This window comes from Xenopus tropicalis, chromosome 4 (genome assembly GCF_000004195.4).
Source record: "Xenopus tropicalis strain Nigerian chromosome 4, UCB_Xtro_10.0, whole genome shotgun sequence".
Taxonomy (NCBI): Eukaryota; Metazoa; Chordata; class Amphibia; order Anura; family Pipidae; genus Xenopus; species Xenopus tropicalis.
In genome coordinates this window covers 90,239,355-90,253,216 of record NC_030680.2, presented here as the reverse complement: position 1 = coordinate 90,253,216, position 13,862 = coordinate 90,239,355, and the positions used below count along the sequence as shown (strand labels likewise).

Sequence of the window (13,862 nt, the reverse complement as noted above, 5' to 3'; positions counted from 1 at the left end):
AGGGCATTCCCCAACCTCACTGCCTTCACCGTGAAAAACCACCTACGCTGCTTCAAATGGAAGCTCCGTTCCTCTAATCCATATGTATCAAACTGGCGGCCCGCAGGCCACATCCGGCCCGGCATATAATTATATCCGGCCCGCGGGGTTGGCGCACGCATTCACCGTCATTCAAGAGAGACAGAGAGCTGGCGGGAGAAACCGGAGTTCTGGCGCTTACTTGATTTTTTGGCTGGCACAGGTACACGGGGCAATATGACTGCTGGCACAGGTACACGGGGCAATAATATGACTGCTGGCACAGGTACACGGGGCAATAATATGACTGCTGGCACAGGTACACGGGGCAATAATATGGCTGCTGGCACAGGTACACGGGGCAATAATATGGCTGCTGGCACAGGTACATGGGGCAATAATATGGCTGCTGGCACAGGTACACGGGGCAATAATATGGCTGCTGGCACAGGTACACGGGGCAATAATATGGCTGCTGGCACAGGTACACGGGGCAATAATATGGCTGCTGGCACTCCAGCTCTGATAAAATGATATAAGAGCAAAGACAACTGAATTTTAGTGTGTTCAATAAATGTTTATCCTGTTCGGCCCGGGACCTAAAGTGTGTTTTGAATTTTGGCCCCCTGTGCAATTGAGTTTGACACCCCTGCTCTAATCTAAAGGTGTGACCCTCTGGTGTGTTGTTTTTATGGGGAAAAAAAAAAAAAGAACACCCCAGCCTGTCCTTTTACTATATCTAAATGTGTTTTTTGGCATTTCATTTTTATTGTGCCAGTTTTCAGGTTTTGTATCAGATATTTTTTTCCTTATCTACATGATCAGCTGCATAGTATTTTTCTATAGTATGGTTTTTAGAAGTCACACATCACTGTCACATAACATTATACACTAACGGCATATAAGTATTTCTTGGGTTCAGCAGCCAAAAATAACACTTCATTTATTATCTATAGTCTTATCCTAAGGTTTAACACACAGAGCCTGTCTATAGCAGAGCATGTTTCATAACTTACTGCACATGTACCAGCACAAACACTGGAGAAAAAAAAGGGAGGGGGGATTTTTAAGATGGTGGCACCAAAAAAGCACTTTTTAAATGTACATTTTCTATATCAATAATAAAAGCAGTTGGCTAAAGGGTTTACATTTAAGGTAATAGGAGCTAAAATTTCCTGAAATTTAAAGTCTTTGTTGACCTAATATATAGTTTCATGTGGTTCATGGCTGTGTAACCAGGCTCAATTCATTTGCATGTTGCAGACCAGAAAATCACTTTTAGCTGCTTAATAGGTTTAAGTGCACTTGTAGTCAGGGCTGGAACTAGGGGTAGGCAGAAGAGGCAGCTGCCTTGGGTGCAACGATTGGGGGTGGGCACCAGGCAGGAGCCTCTCCTGTCTACCCCTAGTCCGCTCTCTTTAGTCATTGCCCCCGCTGCTCGTCATTACGCGGTGGGGGCAATGATCTATCGCATTGCGAAAAATGAAGATTTGTCGCTGGCCGACTAACCTCCCCGTGTACCCCCGTCCTAACAGTTACTCAGCAGAACCAGTTCCGATTTCAAACTCCATCTTGTCACCACAGACAATCACCAGCTACAATGTTTAGTAACACCTACTCCTGGGAGGCATTAAGTTTCACAGTAATTATCGCCACATTTTATGCTTTTAACGCTTAAAATATGCCTGTGAATTATGCGTTAGTATTATTACAGCAATGCGATGGAAATAACACTTTGCGATATGAGTAGTAATGCACGCAAAATTACTTTGATGAATCATTACTTAATTAACAAACACTTTTTACGCATAAAACTATGCGTTAATGCCCTTTAGTTAATCGGCCCCAAAATGCTTTATGTACCGTTTGTATAAAAAAAAAAAAAAAAAAAAAAAAAAAGTGGTCTTCAGGATTATCTTTTTGGTAGTGCATTTCTTTACAAAAATGTTGTAGGCAGATGGAAAGAAAACATAAGACAGATTGGCAAACTGATGCAAAATATTTATTCCAAGTTATTAGCTGCTGTGGTGACATTGCCCTCACATACAGATAACCAGTTTTCTTTAATCTGTAAATAATGTTATCAAAATAATCTTCTGAAATCTTCCCCAAGAATGGTAATTTTTACCCAAATCTTGTTTTATTTTACAATCCACCCTGAATGTCAAGGCTGTGAAAGGTACACACACGAAAAAAATCCTCTCTGAATATTTTACAATTGCAAATTATTCCCCTTTAAAAAAATAATGAACAAGCCAGGTTCTTGGATAAAGAGGCAAAGTGCCTGACAACTGTAGCTGCATAATATCTAGATAGCAAAGATATAAGAATGAATCAATCCCAATTAGAGTTGAAGAGTTATCGTTTCCCAGACAGTGATTTAGTGGGTTAAATTTTTGCTTTTCTCATTTGAACCGCTGGGTTAGAAGCTTTTCTGCTCACTTTAAAGATGTATATATGTCAGAGCTGTATAGATGCTGTAAAAAAACAAAAACCTCTCCTTTGCCTCAGCAACTTGTACAAAACCAGTTTTTGTCTCTAGAAAGCACAGAAAGAGGACAACAAAAGAGGAAGAGAGAGGACCAAAAAAAGAAAGAAAAAAAAAAGAAAAAAAAGCAGTGAAATTGCTCTTGTTCTTCACAAAATATGCAACACCTACTCTGGAAGCAAGGCAGGACACTCTTGCAGCAAAAAGGGTTTAAAAAGGAAAACACATTTCTGTTTCTTTCCATCTTGACCAAGCAGGCAACATTTATGCTGTGAACAGAGTAGTTTGGGATAGGAGAGGGGATATTTTGATGCTTCTTTCATTATAGAATCAGGATTCATCATCTGAAGTGTCTGTACTGCTCGTATCGGTGTCTGAGCATTCACTAGGGTCAGGAGTTAGAGGGGCACGCCAAGCAAAGAGCAGAGCGCATCTTCTGGGTTGTCTCAAAAAGCCATTTTGTCCCATGCTGTTTCTTTTTAGCTTTAAAAAAAGAAAAGAATGATACATACTTCAGCAAAAATTTGTACATAGGATAAGCAATTAACACACACACGCACAATCTTACAACACAGATTACATAAAGAAAATCAGATGCTCTTCCTTTTTAATATCAGGCAAAAATGCTGTGCAACATTTGACTTTTGTTCCCCTTTGTCACATGCAATAAAACTGTACAAAGAATGTATATTGTATATTCAATACTCATATAAAATATACTTAAGGGTGACTGAGAGTTGAGGGAAACACACTATATACAGAGCACAAGGATGGACGTATGTCTTTTTTTCAACCCAACTTACTATGTTACTATGTAATAGCAAATGTGTCTACTAAAATGCATTACTGATACACTCCAGCCTTTTGAACACATTTGTTAAACTCTACACAGAATGTCTAAGAAGATTCTCATTCATCCAGGTCATGATATACAGTATCTAATAGAGTTGAGTCTAAAACAACTGGACTTGTTATGAAAATGTGTCACCACTCATCCAAGTGGCTTCTTCAGTTCAAATGGCTTGTAAGGTCTGTGACTGTACTACCCTCAAGGGTTTCAATGCTGGGGAATTCCCTACCAGCCATTAGAACTGAAGAACCCATTCGGGTGAGAAACATTTTCAAAAAACTCAAAAGTTGTTTTAGACTTAATTTTACTAGATACTGTCCTACACAGAATAAATGAATACCGAATGTTTACAACATTTTAATCACAGTTCCAACGACAATTTTTACGAAATGCTCCTACTGTACATGCTTTACTGGAAGTATAAACTCACAGCCATTCTACTCCATGCAAAAAATGATACACCTTGCATTTCAACCTTTGTTTCTTATTTTTAATTAGGGGATACATTGGGAGACCTTTGTATTATTCAATATTATAATTCATCTGCACATTTTATTTCTACCTGACGTAACTACATTTTGTAGTACTTTCCTGTGATACATTCCATTCTAAGTTGTTTTTTTTTTTTACTTGTTTTTCCCATTGTTTAAAAGACAATAACCAGCCCAGACAATAACGCAACCAGTAAAAAACAGTAAATGTTAACATAATAATTACCTGCTGAGATTTTATCTGAAACTCCTGTAACTCTTCCTCAGTTAGTGGCAAACAATCTTCATCATTTTCTTCCCATCCCATCTCTTTTAATAATCTAAAAGAAAGGAAAAGCATGAAATGGCTAGTCATGGTAGCCCTCTACTATAACAATATATACTATACAGGCAGCCTCTGTTAAGAACTGGAATAGGTCGTCACAAACAAAAACACATAAGACATGGAGCAATCAAGTTGCTGATTGAAGCTTAAGCTTACACTGTTTATTAACTGTAGACACATTCCCGGCCTAAGGTATATAACAAACATGTTATAAAAAATCTATTAACCCCAATGATTGTCATTTTTAGATTTGCAGAATGCATAAATCCCACCTAAAATTCCACCTAAATGAGCTACAGTAAGATAATGAAGGGTCATATAGGAAAGTGTTTATAAACCACACACAGAAGCACTGTTTGCACACACACGCACAAGAAAAATTAAATGTTAGTGTAGGACCAGTATAAGCAGAAAGAAAATGTGGGTTAGTTGTAAAATATATAGCTCAAGCGCAAAACTTCAGAGCAGTTATTTTTACTATATTTTAAAATACCTGTGCTCAGCTTCCAGTGAGTATGACAGCCTCTCACGGCTTTCTTCCTGAGAACCAGAGATGCCATTGTGATGACAGCCTTCTTCAATCTGCTCTCCCTCAATGTCATTCAGTTCTGAAGGGCTCTGCATCTGCACCTAAACATGGAAGAAACAGGTCTATGATTTTAATGCCAAAAGTTCTACTGAAAAATCATTTTACTCAATTAGTACACTAAACAAAAAATAATTTAAAACAGTTACTGCCATGGGAAGCTGAAAGGCAACTAAGATGAAACTAGGAGAGATTACAGACTTGATTCTTGTTTTTTTTAACTATAGTATCCCTCAAAAATTGCAATAAGAATATCTGAAAACCTGTTAAAAACAGCATGTTATGGACTCTTTGTGATAAAAAATAAGCAGCCCTGTCCACAGGAAAAATCAAACAGTAATGTTGGAAGACACCTGTACAAGACTGCAGTGAAATTATTGCTTAGGCATGGCACAGCACTCTCTCCCCCCTGAAGGAATCAGGGAAACTAATAAAACACTGTCATCTTGTATGTCCATCATTTTTAATCCAGTTGCACAGTTTTATACAATGGGAGGGTGCCCCTTCTTTCATGTTTGATTTTAGATTATTTCATGACTAGCAACAACAAAAAAGGTGTCAGTGCCCCACATGTGAATTCTTAGGAGAATCTTTTTAAGCTAATTTATAGGACTTGGACATTTATGTATGTGGTATTCAGATGAACAGAAGCCCTTCAATTTTAACTACTTTTTTTTCATCAAAACAGAATAGTTACTGAGCGCCTCTATTATAGTTTATATATATTTATACTATAGTCATATTAGGCCCAGCAGGGTTTTAGGGCAAACATTAAAACTAATAAATACAGAATACAATAGGTTTAGTAGAGGATGCTGGAAAGAGACATACTTTATGATACACAAATGCATATCATCAAGTATTTTTAGGCACAAAGTCATAGTTCTCCCAGCACTTTCCAGCCAGTGAGCGGATATGTGTTGAGCCTGGTAGTGCAGCTAGTGGTGACATAAGGGCTTTTTCTGGCCAAGCCACTGTTTTTTTAATTTAGCAGCGGGACCAAAGGCGAAAAGTAAATTAAAAAAAAAAAAAAAGGCAGTTATTCCCAATTACACATTCCATCATTCTTTGCATCTGCATGAATGATTTCCTACTAGTCTATTGTTGTAGAATTTAGTATTTGAGACCGCAAATTGCCTTCTGTAAAAAAAAGGAGCTGCTGCCGGGTTTCTGCTGTTGCAAATAAACATGAAAAAGAAACACATATATAAAAAAAATTGCCATTTTCTTACATCTTCTAGTTTATCACCATCTCTGTCCTCAGATAGATCCACATCTTGTTCATCCTTCAGCGCTTTGAGAAACTCACTCTTTCTGTCAGGGGTGCGCCGAGTCATTCTAGTAAGTCGTGAAACGCCAAGCTCTAAGGGTGGTGTTACACTGGCTGTGCCCTGCAAAAAACAAATAGCATTCTTTAACAAATTTACAAACACATGCCACACAACTTACAGTTATTTACCTATTTTGAACATAGTTCAAAAGGAAAATACAATCTAAAATATATGCTATAGATCAAATAAATAATAAAGGTATATTTAGGTAATATATGCATTTGAAGGCAACATTTTACTATGGGAAAAAAAGTGAAGAAACAATTACACTGTTCTGGATACTGTAAAAAAAAAAAAAAAAAAAAATATTGGGAAGAGGTAGCTTGCTCCTTACCTCTTTGGGGGAAGAAAAGAGAGGTGCTGGAGCCTGCACTACTGGTTTGGTGGCCAATACTGGGCTGGTGAAGGCAGAATCTCGGTTGGAAAAAAACGAGCCAGATTTGGATTCACGGCCATTGGACTTCCAGGGGCCAGACTGCAACAGAGATACATGCAGATCTCATTGTTGGGTAACTCTGCATTTTATTGAAGTCATTTTTTAACCAAGTGATTATGTCCATCCAAGATGTAGGACCAATTAAAAGGAATCTAATTTTCTTTAAAAAATATATTTTAGGGCTGCTTCAGTGGATGCAAAGATAATTTGCTAATCTTTCCATTCCAAGGCTGAATTACCCAGCACTACAGTGTTCTCATACAACTGAAAACCTAACACATAAGTTTTGAAGTCCTTCCATAGCTAGAAATTTTGAAAAACCTAAACCCAAGAAAACGGTTGATGTACTAGGTAGGATCAGTACAAGAATACCAGCCATGTCAACTCACAAAATTCAGATAATTCTCAATTAACCCACAAATGCAAGTCTATTTCTAAATATTTAATTTAAAACACTATTTGGAACATTGCTAAAAAATGTATACTTTTGTTCCAAACTGTAAACCCTCTATCATCATAACTCATGACTGCCTTTTCAATCATTTAAGTTTTTTTGAAACTAAATATAACCTAAATATTTTAAAAGGGCAGTTCACCTTTAAATTAACTGTTAGTATGATGTACACACTTATTCTGAGACAGTTAGCAATTAGTCTTCATTTTTTTTTTTGTGGTTTTTCAGTTATTTAGCTTTTTGTTCATCAGCTCTCTATAAATTCAGCAGCTTCTGGTTGCTATTGTTTTATTTACCTTAGCAACTAAGCAGTGGTTTAAATGAGACACAGGAATATGAATAGGAAAGGGACTGAATAGAAAGATAAATACAATATTATTATTGTTACTTTTTAGTAAGATCCCAGAGCAAGTTTTTGGCTGCCTGGGTCAGTGACCCTCATTTGAAAGCTGGAAAGGTGTAGAAGTGGAAGGAAAATGATTAAAAAAAGAACAAAAAAAAACTATAAAAAATAATTTAGACCAAATGCAAAGCTGCTAGGAACAGGACATTCTAGGACATACTAAAAGATAATATAAAGGTGGTCCATCCCTTTAACTCTGTATGCCCTATATGTAAACAAATTCATTATTTAGTCAAATGTTAAGAGTACCTTTATTGAAGAAGCTGCTGGTTTAGGGACCAGATTTTTGTAAACAATCGGTCCAGATGAGTTGGTCTTGTTTGAGCCGTTAGAAATATGGGATACTGGAGTTGCAAATGCAGCTGAAAAGGCTGATGGATCCTCCTTTGAGATTTTTTTGATGACCAGCATCTTAAGAGGCTGCTTGGCACTGGGAGGATTTTCTATTATTGGAGGAGGAAAAAAACTATTAAAACAAAATAATTAATTAGTTTACAGATCTATTAGACTCATAACACAATTATGGCTAGTGGTACACACAGCATGTTCTTTATCTATTGTATCTATGCCAGTGGAAAAAAGGCCAATCTGCTCCTGCTGCCCATTTTTGTGTGTGCACTGTTTAATGACAGGCATCTCGTCAGCCCACCAGCATGTTCACAGGTCAGACTTCTGCATGAAAATACATAGCTTAAATCCACCTGTTTTAGTTAAGACTCCTTATGTCTTTAAAAATTAAACCATCTACAGGCATTGCAAACAGCAGCGTAATTATTGATGAGCCATTTATAAAAAGGGATACAATTTGTCTTGTGGGACAGCAGCTGTGACCCTGAAAGGATATTTAAATCCTAATGGTAAAGAACAATTAATGCTTCTGTGGATTCCAAAAAAAACTAGTAGATAAGTAAAAAAAAAAAAAAAAATAGTAGATGATAATAAGTAAACAGATGCCTCCTTGCACGCAAAAAGATGTCTATAACATTACAATAAAAACAATGTTTTCAATAGCTGCACTATATTACACACTGCCTTCAGCCACAAATAAATAGCTTTTATTTTGTTGACAGAATCCTTTTTAAGAATTAATTTAAATAAAAGTAACACTATATGCAGTTAAACAATTCCTTACTTAGTTTGCACTTTCCTCATTTCTAAATCAGTTCCAAAAAAGCATTATAGTATTATTTTAAAATACCTTGAATTTTTCCCACCCTATCAAAACCTATTTTCCAGCTGCTACAATTATGTTTATCGTTCTTACTGTTATTGTTCTATATTTCCTTTTTTTATATCTCTAGCTTTCCATTTATAATTTAATTTAACAAGTGATTTGCTGAAGCAGAAAACTGCGCTAAGCTGTCTGCTAAATGCAAGATTGAAATAAAACCAATAAAAATTGTCAGTTTAAAAACATACCTTGAATTTAATGTGTGGTATCATGGATATATATTTCAAAAAGTAGTCCACACACAAGCCAACCATACTTATTAAATGGCTTAGTCCACAGAACGAGTAGTCACATTGTGCGCATTGGCCTTCATAAGCCAAGATGGGGGCACTGAAAAGCTTTGGCTTTTATTACTTTTGCATCTACTTATCTCATATGTGTTGTAAACTAGGGGGCACATTTACTAATCCGCGAACATCCGAAAAGCGTCCGAATGCGTTTTTTTGTAATGATCGGTATTTTGCGATTTTTTCGTAAATTGTCGCGACTTTTTCATAGCCATTACGACTTGCTCGTAAATTGTCACGACTTTTTCGTAGCCATTACAACTTGCGCGAATTGTCTTTCGTAGCCGTCGCACCGAGTATGAAGCTTTCGGATTCATTCAAGCTTCAGTATCGTGACTTGGGCCAGGTTGGAGCTGCAGAGTGCCATTGAGTCCTATGGGAGGCTTCCAAAATCATGCAAAGTCTGAAAGGTTTGCCCGCCGTTTCCGAGCGCTCAACACGAAAAAGTCGCGACGATATACGAGCAAGTCGTAACGGCTGCGAAAAAGTCGCAACAATTCGCGCAAGTCGTAACGGCTATGAAAAAGTCGCGACAATTTACGAAAAAGTCGCAAAATGTTCGTTTCCAATACGAATTTTTCCCATTCGGATTCGTGGATTAGTAAATGTGCCCCTTGGTCTATGCATATTTTTATTAAAGAACTAAATGTAAAAATACCCCAAACTCCTGTAGGCGCCCCAGTCTGTTTGCTCTGGATAACCTGCTTGCCAGTCTCGGGATTTAAAGATGGCTGCAAAAAAAGCAAACATTATTAATATTTTTATATAAAATCAGAAGACAGTATATTTATTTATTTGCAATAAACTTGTGATAATTTTATAGGGTGTGCCAGTCGTGGAATATTTATTGCTAAATAATTAAATTTGGCTGTGCATCCAGCAAGATATAAAGTTTTTTGCATTAGAGTGCAGACACTGCAGAGACCGATATATATATATATTTCTGCCACACTGCTGTTAATCTTAAAACTGTCACTATGTATATGATGTAAGCAACTGTACCTAATAATGATGTAAGCGCCAATTTATTTGATCTGTTTATTTTGTTGTATTTTTTGTAAAATGCAATAAAAAAACCTTTAAAAAAAAATAAAAAGATATATTTCTGTTCTGCAAATGTCTAGGAAGCAACGGTTGTATCTTGTACAAAAATGATTTTCAAACCGAACCACTGCATTCTTAGCAGCTTATCTGTTAACAGCTAAGCAAACTATGCTAGTTGATTAGACTGCCATAAATAGACTTATTAAAATGGTAATAAACCTTATGAAGCAAAGACAATTTTTCCAAGTACAGGGGGTAGATCATAATTAGGAGTATATAAATGTTTATTTTGTTTGTGTTAATGGCTCATTGAGAATCCAAAGGAATCAACAGACCTTTGGCAATCAATGCACTTCAAATGTCTAGGAAATATAAAGCAAGCAAAAAAACTCCTCAACATACAAAATCTTCCTCTTCAAACTGCAGCTTCTTTCTTTCCGCGTTCTTTTCCTCTCTGGCCTCGGGCGGCTGCTTTTCCTGCATGGATGGGTTTTTACGAGATAGGGCGCTGCCATTACGATGCCGGTGGCCTGGATTTCCTGCCCCATTAGTTCCATTTCCTCCTCCTCTCTGCATGGCACTATCTTGCCCACGTGACACTCCATGCCAACCAGGCTGTGCTCCAAGGTTAGTGCCTTTAGAAACGCCAGAATCCACAGAGTCATGGCGCAGGAGAGAAGGCTGGTGCCAGGAATCTAAAATAAACAAGCAGGAACCATGAAAAGAATATGATAGAACTCTTTGCACAAATAAGTAATGTGCATGTTTGTTTTAGTTTTGGGAAGGCCCTTGACATTATTATGTCATAATCTGTTTTGACTGTCCCCAATCTTAATGCCATGTTTAAATACTTAAATATAAAAGCCATTCCTATTATCAAGTTTCTGGTAGGGGGTTCTCTCCAACTTTAGAGAAATATTGAGAAGCATTGAGAGTATTTTGTACAAATTAATGTTTAACTAATCTGCACTGCAAACAGAGCCAGCATGCAAGTCAACTAGAAACTGAGCACATGACTTTGCACACTTCTTTGAAACGAGACTGTGCTGCAATAATTACATAACACCCTTTTGTATGCATTTATTCATTTGCAATGGGCACAGAAGATAAGTTCTTGCAAAGTGTTAACTCCCTCATCTATCTATTCACATGAAAAGAAGCACACTCAGAATCCATTTGCAGTATTTGTGAACAAAACCTCATTCCACCGCTTTACCTCCTGTAGTTCTGAGGGGTCCATTGTTGAAAAATCCATCAGAAGAGTTATGTCTCCTGCGACTCACTCCCAAACGGCCCTCACCTCTGGGATGGTGCTCACCATGCTTTTCAACAACGCCTGTAGAGGTCTAACGGAGGAAATAAGAATTATAGTAACAGATACGTAGTTTTTCTAAGTGTGCGAGGTATTTTGCAAACTAGCACCAGGCACTGGTATATAGACTTTTTACAAGGATATTTTATGCAGACACCTATATTGTTATTGAACAAGCATTATGTAAATACAATATCAGTTTGTTGTTCAAATATATTGCTATATTTCCAGATTCATCCTTTTTCCAGTTTTTCATCCCCTTTCTCTATACTCTCAGATTTCCCTCCTGCTCTCTCCCACAGTCCACTTTTCTTTTTTAAATTAAATGAAAAGGTGTTTAGGATTGCCCCTAAATTTCAGGGTCCCATACTAAAAAGCCCTAAACAATGAGGTCAATTCATTCATACAGAACATGAGCTTGCTTTACCTAATACTGAATGGCTAAAAACAAGTGCAATCATCAGCATGCATTTAACATGAAATGCTGAATGAGTAAAATGATTTAAACCATGTGCTAAAAGGCCCACTTCTTCTGCAGAGGAAAAAAGTACTGTGGAATGGGCATGGCATTTCTGCTGAAAACTTGGCAGGTCTAAAAATATTAAACTAAAGAGGATGATGCTTGCATGGACCAGAGGGGAAGCACGCGCCTCAACTTTCTTTTAACCAACACCGTGAAAGCAGAGGTAGGAGGAGAAAAGGGGAAATGAGATCAGGGAAGGCACTGGATGATGTGGATCAGGCAAACAGTGTTAAGATGGCAAGATCCTGTTGCAAGGACTACATTTTTCTAATAATGAACTATATTAAAGGAACATTAACCCTAAAAAATTAAAGTGTTATATGAATTTAAATATAATGTCCTGTTACCTTGCGCTGACAATAATCGTGTGTTTGCTTCAGAAACACTACTACAGCGTAGTTTAGTGATCCCAAACCAGTGGCTTGTAAGCAACATGTTGCTCACCAACCCCTTTGATGTTGCTCTCAGTAGCCTCAAAGTTAGTGCCAGTTTTTGAATTTCTGACTTGGAGGCATAAAGACCATGTATACTGCTTAACACAGCCTCTATTAGTCTGCCAGTCCACATTGGGCTACTAATTAACCAATCAAAGTATTATTGGTCACCTTCTAGGAAAGTTTTTGTGCTTGCGTTGCACCCCAGCTTTTTTTTTCACTGCAATGTTGGTCATGGGTAAAAAAGGTTGGGGATCCCTGGTGTAGTTTATCCACTGTATCCACAGAGTAGGTTCTTGCAGCAGATAATATAAATTGGTTGTGCAGACTGATTTACTGACATTTACAGTTACAACTCTACCTTGGTGGACTGTGGTGTGGAGAAGTTAAGCCACGCAGGAACAAAGTCATGCTGCGCCATTTAGGTCCTGAGTCTTCTGTCAGTGAATTGAGGCATTAAACCTCATGGCCAAGGGTTGGTCTGCTGAAAAAACAACAACAAAAAAATGTATAACTGAACAAGTATATTTCTTATAGCCAAGAAAAATCTGGGATTCTATATTATATATATTTTTCAAAGGACACTTTAGGGCAGTGGCACATGGGGAGCTTAGACGCCCTGCGACAAATCTTCGTTACCGCGGGCGACTAATCTCCCCACTATGCCATCCCAGTGGCAAGAATGTAAATCGCTGCTGGGATGGCATACGCATAGCTTCATTTTCCCGAAGTTGCCTCTCAAGGAAACTCTGGCCAACTTTGGGAAAACTAAGCGATGCGTATGCCATCCCACCAGCAATTTACATTCTTGCTGGGGAGATGGCATTGCGGGGAGATTAGTCACCCGCGGTAAACTAAGGTTTGTCCTGTGTGCCACTGCCCTTACTTTTGCCATCTTGGGAAAACTATAATGCAATGCAAACATCCTACTTCTCCAGGCATCCCTCTTCAAACTTAAGTATTTGAGAGATGCTGCAAAGAGGCGATTTTGTGGAAAAATTACTGATTAAAATTGCAAATTTTAGCAACAATTTGCTGTTTGGTATATCTGACATTTATACATTTTAAATTCTTTAGATCCTATACATTTTCTAATATTTGGTGCTACCCAACTGTTACAATAAAACGTGTGCATTTTTATGCACTGCAAAAGCACCCTATTTGCAAGGGATTGTCAGTCACGACTATTCTCCACATAATAACATGCATATCAGGCATCAAACCAATGACCCATGGAGATAACCATCTCATCTCAATCATAATTGATTTGATTCTGTCAACAATTTATACAAATCATTTCACAGAGGATTTTCTTAGTTTGTGTATTTCTGTTAGCAAAAAAATACCAACCATTCTGAATTCTTCAGGAAGCGAGTTCTTCAAAAAATAATATATGGTTTTCTGGAGTTTTACGACACGCAAAACACAGGCAGTGCATTGCACCTGCAAAGGCATTTCGGGGGTCAAGGTAAACCTGAGGCAGCCAAGTAGATGCCGTCCCAGTTAGTTATTTTGCATAGGAGCGGGTCGAGGGGGAGCCAAAATTCAAATATAGAAGCAGCATTTTGCTGCCTGAGGCGAGTTTATCAACTCGCCTCATGGCAGCAGCAGCAGCAGCAGCACAACCCCCGCTTGTATATGGGTCCTGT

The 13,862-nt window shown here is 37.8% G+C and overlaps 1 protein-coding gene across 8 annotated transcripts in view; it reads right to left on the bottom strand.

Moving 5' to 3' along the window:
• Nucleotides 1-1,998: 1,998 nt before the first annotated feature.
• The window catches only part of gpbp1l1 (GC-rich promoter binding protein 1-like 1), a 41,162-nt gene continuing 29,298 nt past the window's right edge, over nt 1,999-13,862 (bottom strand). For 4 of the 8 annotated variants that reach the window (XM_012961099.3, XM_012961097.3, XM_012961100.3 and 1 more), the window contains 10 exons: nt 12,575-12,697; nt 11,161-11,290; nt 10,347-10,639; nt 9,559-9,631; nt 7,632-7,825; nt 6,424-6,564; nt 5,991-6,149; nt 4,666-4,802; nt 4,074-4,167; nt 1,999-2,989 (listed from right to left, as the gene is read on the bottom strand). In XM_012961099.3, the coding sequence (XP_012816553.1) occupies nt 2,837-2,989; nt 4,074-4,167; nt 4,666-4,802; nt 5,991-6,149; nt 6,424-6,564; nt 7,632-7,825; nt 9,559-9,631; nt 10,347-10,639; nt 11,161-11,290; nt 12,575-12,634 (1,434 nt within the window). In that variant the 5' untranslated portion in view covers nt 12,635-12,697 and the 3' untranslated portion in view covers nt 1,999-2,836. The remainder of the gene's footprint in view (nt 2,990-4,073; nt 4,168-4,665; nt 4,803-5,990; nt 6,150-6,423; nt 6,565-7,631; nt 7,826-9,558; nt 9,632-10,346; nt 10,640-11,160; nt 11,291-12,574; nt 12,698-13,862) is intronic. The other 4 variants (XM_012961098.3, XM_012961102.3, XM_012961103.3 and 1 more) reach the window with 3 other exon arrangements.